This window comes from Nanorana parkeri, unplaced genomic scaffold, assembly GCF_000935625.1.
Source record: "Nanorana parkeri isolate BGI_ZX_2015 unplaced genomic scaffold, ASM93562v1 scaffold3418, whole genome shotgun sequence".
NCBI lineage: Eukaryota > Metazoa > Chordata > Amphibia > Anura > Dicroglossidae > Nanorana > Nanorana parkeri.
This window is the reverse complement of record NW_017309686.1, coordinates 32,972-41,155: the sequence shown is the minus strand read 5'-3', so window position 1 is coordinate 41,155 and position 8,184 is coordinate 32,972. Positions and strand designations below refer to the sequence as shown.

At 47.3% G+C, this 8,184-nt stretch overlaps 1 protein-coding gene across 1 annotated transcript in view; it reads right to left on the bottom strand.

The window, feature by feature from the left end:
* Nucleotides 1-239: 239 nt before the first annotated feature.
* The window catches only part of CLNS1A (chloride nucleotide-sensitive channel 1A), an 18,163-nt gene continuing 10,218 nt past the window's right edge, over nucleotides 240-8,184 (bottom strand). The window contains exons 5-7 of the mRNA XM_018574962.1: nucleotides 5,935-6,108; nucleotides 1,551-1,628; nucleotides 240-347 (exon numbers count right to left, since the gene is read on the bottom strand). Of these exons, the coding sequence (XP_018430464.1) occupies nucleotides 1,561-1,628; nucleotides 5,935-6,108 (242 nt within the window). The 3' untranslated portion in view covers nucleotides 240-347; nucleotides 1,551-1,560. The remainder of the gene's footprint in view (nucleotides 348-1,550; nucleotides 1,629-5,934; nucleotides 6,109-8,184) is intronic.

Below are 8,184 nucleotides of genomic sequence, written 5' to 3'. Positions count from 1 at the left end.
AAGATAAGCGCATTTGGTTTTAAGGTGCACTTACGGCGTTGGGGACCATCTCTAAAAGGCCTAGAAAGCCCACAGATTGTCCAAACCACAAACATATATGACGATTGTCCAGGAAAGCCGCACTAAACGCAGATGGGGCAGCCAACGGTCTTCAGTAAGTTCGTCACGTGAAGAGAGCGCTTGTTAGAGCAATTCTCTGGGGTCCACTACAGAAGATGATCACCGAAATGGTCCAACAAACCCACAAGGTGGCTCCGGGGGAATGAGTAGAAAGTTATGTAAAGCGGGACTAATGGAAATGTGTCAGATGTCACAGTGGTTGGATCTGGAACATGTCCCTTCGGCACCTGAGGAAAAGTACATACAGTTTAGTCCCAGAGGAAATGTCATCTCGGAGCAATGAGCAGCCGAAACATTCCAGATGTGGCCTGGCTGTGCAGACATATGGTGAGCCTAAGGCCCCATTCACACACGAATCGGCCTGCACGTACACCACCGTGCTGCGTGCGGGGCCGTACAAAGCAGCTGCCGGGAAGGACAGGTGCTGCGTGTGATTAGTACGCAGCCCCCGTCCTTCTCTATGGGACTACGCAGCCCCCTTACGCTCACCTCAATTGCAGGTCCGTAGGAGTGCGGGTTTTCTGGCCGGGACGCATACAGGATCCATTCCGGCGGCGTATGAATACGCTCACCCGCACCCCTACGGACCTGCAATTGAGGTGAGCGTACGGCCGAGTAGCCCCATAGAGAAGGACGGGGGCTGCATACTGTCCTTCCCGGCAGCTGCTTGGTACGGCCGTGCACGCAGTACGGAGCTGTACGTGCAGGCCGATTCGTGTGTGAATGGGGCCTAAAATGTGGCCACATAGATTTATATCATAAAGGTCACCTAACATTACAACCCAACAATTATTGGACATGTACCCCAGTAAACCCTCATACTCCAGTGGATGGATTTGGTTTTGGATAGAATGAGAGACTGTTAGGTGTTTATTGCTGTCTGGCCCTAGCTGGAGAGATGCTCCCCTATATCCAGCCTGCAGTCCAGGAACGTCACCAGCACACCATTAAACGTGAAAGAAATCCATGTAACCCCTTGTCGACCTATAACAGGATGAACTGTTGTGGTCGAATCGGCGGCCGGCCTTACAGTGGAAGCGATTCTGGCGGCTAAGCTGCCGCCAGATCGCTTCCACGATCCAGGTAACCGGGCCGGTTGCACCATTTGACAGTACAGGCTAATTGCCAAACCCAGTAGTGTTACATGAGGAGAGTCTATAGCACTGGGGAAGCTAGGACTAGAGCGACACACAGCAGGGTTTAATGCTCAACAGCAAAACAGAAAGACCATTGAAAGGTCATGTGCTGTTGGGGGAATTGAGGTGGACCTGTTTTTTTTTTTTTTGCATGGACGTATTACAGGTTTACATCAAGGTTACCAGAGCCAACAGGAAATAAAAAGTACAGAGCTTAGCCACATACACAACATAACCCAATGCTCCCGACGTTGTAATGAACACCTGGAATTCAAAAGAAAAAGCTTCACTTACCAGAATATAATCAGTGTTCAACGTCGGCATCTTCAAACTGCCCAGCGACTGGAGGCAAAGCTTCCACATCCATACCATCTGAGGAGAAAGACAAATACTGAACTGCAGTTCTGCCATCGCAGTGAAAACTACTGAAGTGTCAAAGTGAGAGATGTCATTGGTGAAAAGTGCATGTGAAGGTCATCAGTAAATCCAAAGACCGGCAGCTGCAGCAAATCTCAAACATTTTGGTGAAATTTGAGCTTTGACTTGCCATATATTGCCACCGAGTGGCCCTATTAAAAAGGTCCAATAAAAGGAGGTACAGGTGACAATTTGAGAGATACTGACATGTGCAATCTACTGAAGAATATGGTTTCACTAAAGTTACATCTGCCAATATATTTTAGTACATCGGTATAGATTTGTCAAGTTTGTAACAGACTTTGGGTTATACTGCCACCTACAGGAGGCAAACTGGAGTCCAGCCCAAGATATAACCCACATACCAGCATGCCTCAGGTCTGCAGCATAGCAGTACTGAGAGCACGATTCTAAACAGAGGGGTGTCCCTCAAATGGACCCCAAGATAGATTTTATGGTGAGAACAAAAATCCTGTTTTCTTTCTTGTACACAGGAACACTTAAACCAGGGGTAGCCAAACTACGACCCTCCAGCTGTGGTGGAACTACAAATCCCATGAGGCATTGCAAGATTTTCACAGCCACAGACCGGACTCCCGGAGAGATTCATCATGGGATTTGTAGTTTCACCACAGTTGGAGTGCCAGAGTTTGGCCATCCCTGACAAACCTCGGGAGTCCGCTGAAGGACAAAGGAACACTTAAACCTTGGGACTATCCAAAAGCAATCCTACTGAAGGTTGGGCAACACAGCAAACAATTGCTAACAAACCCAACAAAACCAGAAACTGGGGACTGCCTGCATTTCAAAGAGCCACCTGAAGAACTTTATACCCAACGCTGGCATCAGATGGCTGCAATATCCACCTGGTGGAACTTACAGAATGTGGGAACAGAACACCAGGTGACCGTCTTACTATTTGGGGAAACAGGGGCCTCAAGTGGAGCTCACAGCCCTAATGGTGTAAGCATTAGGAAAGGGGGGAAACCCGATCCTTGAGACCATAAGATTGAATGACGGTCTGCCTGAGCCATCCAAATATGGTGGAGCGAGAAGCTGAGCCCCCTTCTCTGGTCTATTCAGAAAAATAAAGGAATCGGTCTTTCCGGGAAAAAGCGATGGCCTAGAGATAGACCGTCGCTGACAAACATCTAGACATTGGAGGGTCCTTTCCTTTTGATGTATTGGAGAACAATGCCCTGGTTAAAGTGATAAGCAACAAAAACTACCTTGGGCAGGAAGGAAGACCTGGGCCTCACCACCTTCTCCTCATGAAAGGACAATAAAGGTTCTCAGGCTCAGACAATCTCCTTGCAGAGGTAATGGCTACAAGCAACCTTATGGGTTGGAAAAAAGGTCTACGTTTTTGTCTGCCGAAAGAGCCAAATTTAGATCACAAGAGAGTCAAAGGGGATTGAACTGAAGGAACCAGATGGGAGACCTCCATTCACAGTCTTACTCCGGAGTGAGAAGCCAACAAAAACAGAATGGAAAGTGAAGAGACTTGAATCTGAAATGGTGGCGAGATCTAAACTCTGGTCAAGACCCAAATGTAGGAAAGAGAAGATCAGATGGGGAAGCTGCTGAGGTGGAAGCCCCTGGACTCACACCAAGTGAAGTACGCTTTCCACATCCGGTGAAAGACCTGGCGGTTGGTGAACTTCCTAGCCTTGAGCATCAGAAGATCCACAAAGTCATATACCCCTGCCCTTTACAACCTGCGCTTCAACAGCCATGCCCTTAGGCCAGCAATTGAGACCATCAAGCAGGGCCGACGGGGCATCTGTTAGAATCAGGTTGCCGTACCACATCTACCTGGCCCAAATCGGAGCAATGAGAATCACCATCATGTGTCCACTCGACCCGTACCCCCCCACATCTCGATCCCATGGAGCAGAAGGAGAAGCGTCAGGTGAGGAAAGGCATAAAATGAGCGTTCATTGATCACACGGAGCCACTTCTGCCAGTGATATCTGCACCTAAACCTGTACACTGTGTTGTCGAACCTAGGGGCCCACATCCGGGATTCTCCATCGGCATTGCAGGTCCAGGAAAACCCCAAAATATAGACCACGCTCCCAGCTTCAGACGCAGCCTTCCATTTGTCTATGCCTGAAATATACACGGCTAGCAAAGACAGACAAAGGCTGTTCTATATCCCTTGTCGCAGCGGGATTTCTGGGTTTTTCCCTGATTGGTGCGCACCAATCCAGACCAAATAATGTGTGATCTGTCTGTCCTAAAAGGGTTAAAGCCCTGAAGACAATGTATGTTGATGAAGGGGAGCTCAGCCTGTCCTTACTCTTTCTATTAGGGACAGGCAAAGTTTCCTGTTACTGAAATGGAGAGAGGAGAATGCAACGGCCTGCTAAACAAACGGATATCCAAAAAGTTAGGAAATAAGTAAAAATTTTGTTTTTAGATCTACTGTGTGAATAGGAACCCAAACCTAGTGCGGGACTTTCTCAATTTTGACTGAAAAGTGGAAATATACTTTAAAGAGCAGAATACATTTACAGGGATGTATTCCAAACCAAGGTCTGAACAAAGTATTATGACCAGCAGGGGGCAGAAGAGGCTTGTTAAATACACTAATCTGTTAAAGGAGAATTATGGGGTCAGGGATTTTCCCCATAGTTCTCCTTAGGGTAACGGGAGGACACAAACTAGCGTCCTCCCGTCACCCTAAGCTCAGTATACCGTGAGCTGCAGCTCGCGGTATACTGAGACGCCGCAGCGGATCCCGACATCGATGTCGAGATCCGCCCAGCTGCGTGAGTGGCAGCTGGCTCTGCCTATCTAGAGGCAGAGCCAGCTGTACCCGCCCCCTCCCGTTCCGCCAGTCAGCGCTGGCGGAGCGGGGAGGGGGGAATCCAGCCCCTCCCCTGTCACGGCAGCGAGCAGTGACAGGACCGAGAGGTGAGCGAACGCCGGTATGTGTTCGCTCACCTCCTGATCTACTGAGCCGACCTGTGACAGTCTCATTGTCACAGGTCGGCTAGAACTATGAGGTGAGTGAAAAGCACGCACCTCATAGTTCTCCTTTAAGGGGGGATCCTGTTATTCTGCAAAAAATCCAACAAGCAGAGAACATCCTGCAGCCTCCACATGCTACATTGTTTGCCTTTATCTTTCTACAGAACACCCCGCCTCTATATTATATAAAAAGAGGGGTGGGCCCAGTGGCCCTAACTCTCTTCCCATCCTGGGGGGACAAACGCTGCTCTTCTAAAGATACAGTACAGCAAGCGTTGTCACCGCAAGACAGGAAGTGTGTTACTGGCAAGATCACCAGGTTAAAAAAAAAAAAAAAAAAGAAGAATGCAGCCACCACATCCAAGGCTGGAGTCGCACTTTAGTGGTGTATTAAAGCACGCATATTAAGGCGGCCTACTCATTTAAATGTCAACGGAGCAAACCAAAGTGCTTGCCGTGTTTTTTTTTTGTAATGCAGACCAACCCACATGGGAAAGGTGTTACCGTACACAATGGTGCAATGCAGGTGTGTTGGGGTGCCATTAAGAGTGAACAGCATGGCAGGGCACTAATATGCATAGCCCCGCATGCCTGGCCCCCCCAAAAAAAGGCACCATATGGATTTATCTAAGCAGATAGGCAAGAGCCTTCCATTGGATACGTGTTATGATCTGGAGTTGCTTCAGTTGCTCAGGTCTAGGTTGAGCAATGTTGTCCCAAAAAATGAGGTCAGCTGCCTACCTGAATGATCAGGTTTTTCCATCAATTGATTTTTCTTCTTCCCTGATGGCACATTGGACATATTCCTAGATGATAACGCCAGGACTCATCGGGCTCACATTGTGACAGAGTGGTTCAGGGGACATGAGACATCATTGTCACACATGGATTGGCCACCACAGAGTCCAGACCTTAACCCCATTGAGGATCTTTGGGATGTGCTGGAGAAGACTTTACGCAGGAGGTCTGACTCTCCCATCATCACTACAAGATCCTGGTGCAAGATTAATGCAACTCTGGATGGAAATAAATGTTGTGACATTGTGTAAGTTTATGGAAACGATGCCACGGCGAATGTGTGCCGTAATCAAAGCTAAAGGCGGACCAATAATATACTAGAGAGAGTCACTTTATTTTGGGCCAGGCCGTGTGTATTTTCAATTGTCCATCCCGGTAGTCCCCACTTTTGCATGAAAAGCTGTAAAACGTTCATGAACCATCATTAATACTTATGTTTTATGCTGAAGAATACATTATATATTTAACTTGAGTTCTAAAAAGTCACCTTCAAATTCCAGAGCAGAATCTTCAGTCCGGACCCCGGCCATGGTGTGCTGACCTCCTACGGAGTCGGCCAACATGCTTTCTAACCGCTCCAAGGTGGCCTGTCCTTCAGCAGTGAGATGAGACAAGCCTTCCTCGTAGGTATAAAACGTGGGATGGTCACCTTGTCCTTGTTCTGATGGAAAGAGGAAAAAACAAAAACAAAAAAAAACAAATCAGGACAAAAAAGTACCAATATTAAAGTGGAAACTGAGGCAGAGATTTGTAGGTGCTTTATAGGGGGAGGGGGCCGGTACAGCTGGCTCTGCCTCTGGATAGGCAGAGCCAGCTGTCAATCCCACAGCTGGGTGGATCCAGACAGTATTGTCTGGATCCGTCCTGGCTGCGGTATCTCAGAATACCGCGAGCTACACTGAGCTTTGAGTCATGGGAGAACACTAGTTTGTGTTCTCCCGTGACCCTTAGGAGAACTATGGGGAAAAGCCCCAACCCCATAGTTCTCCTTTAAAGCTTTATTCTCCAAATATTACATTCGGGCTATAAAAAAACAAAAAAAAAAAACAATATAATGAAGAACGTTTGCTTTTGCCTCATTTCGCACAAAACAAATGTCCACAGAGATGGCTCTGCAAATGGTTTATAGAGGTAATAAGGTTACCAGCACCCCAAGGTCCACTCGATCCGTCATTTACGGACCTTCAGACAAACATGGCGTCACAAGCAAATCGCAACATTTCAGAGCCACATGCGGCCCCTAATCAGACAAAACAATGCGGTTTATAAACAGAACCTTAAGTATATGCAAAGAGATGTTCAGTATTACCAACATGTCAATATTGCAAAATGGGGTTCGGCTGTTAAAGTTTGTTTTACCCTCGGTAATTAAAAGTGTAAACACGTGTATACATGGACAGTATACCATACAACCTCTGAAACAAACAGATGGCTGGATTCTGAGTACATCGTTGCAATCATGGTGTCCGTTTTGCATGTGCGTGTGTCCAAAGCAAGTAATTCTATGACAATGAAGCCTAACAAGGAGCACAAATCCCAGTCATGAGAGCACAGCAATTAGAAAAAACTTCCCACTGCTCCAGTAAGCCAATTCAGTAATAGGGATAAGGAGCCGGGACATCTGGAGGGTATACGTGGTGGAAGAAACAAGATCTCCGCAATCATGTCAGGACAGGGAGATATCCCAATGTCTAAAGATGGCCAACGAGCCCAGACAATCATTGTAAGATCCGGCTGACTATAGTCAGACTCAAATCTATGTAGAACAACAAAAACAGAGTCCGAAGCGCTACAACCAATCAGATTGGGAAGTTGGGGGATGTTTTAAGCTAGGGCGGCTTTGAAGCACACCGGATGATGTATGGGAAATGTGTTCCCAGAGCCGTCTTGAAGAGGTTTGGCCATGTGTGATGAATTGGCAAGTTAAACAGAGTCGTTTTTTTACATTTGTGCCCTCCTGTCCTATTGTCAGAGAAAGGTTTTGGTTTTCTGGATAGATAATTTGCGTGGCGCCACCATGTTCTTGACGCTTTTGGCTTTTTTTTTTTAAACTACTGGGTGCTTGGGAGGAAGTATGGGGCCTAATTTGGGATCACACAGGAGTAGGTGCCAATTCTTTCTCAAAATAGACTCAATGGCTTTGAATCTGTTGTTGAAGGGAGTGATGAACCTTATTGCGCTGTCTTGTGCTTGATGTTTATTTTTGTTGTTTGGTGCTGTGTTCTCTGTGCCGTGCAGCGCCACACTGAGTCACATCGAGACTCGTGTGCATGGCATCAACCTCGCATACCAATACCAAGCAGAAACCATCAGACAACCGCCAAACAACTTTCTCCAGCACAGTTCCCGTCGTCGATGACAGCACATCTTTAAGAACCTCATGGTGAGTTTCTACACGTTTTTTACATGGTACACTCACTCATGATTCATTTGCATTTTTCTCTTCTACCTCTCCGATTCCCTTTACACTCCACGGAGGACACACACACTCCACGGAGGACACACACACTCCACGGAGGACACACACACTCCACGGAGGACACACACACTCCACGGAGGACACACACACACACACACACACACACCTTGTGTGCTTCAAAGCCGCCCTAGCTTAAAACATCCCCCAACTTGCCAATCTAATTGGTTCTAGCGCTTCAGACTTTGTTTTTTTGTTCTGCAAATTACACCAGTTGGCCCCCCCGGTCTATACTATACAGAAGCTGAACGCCAAACCCCC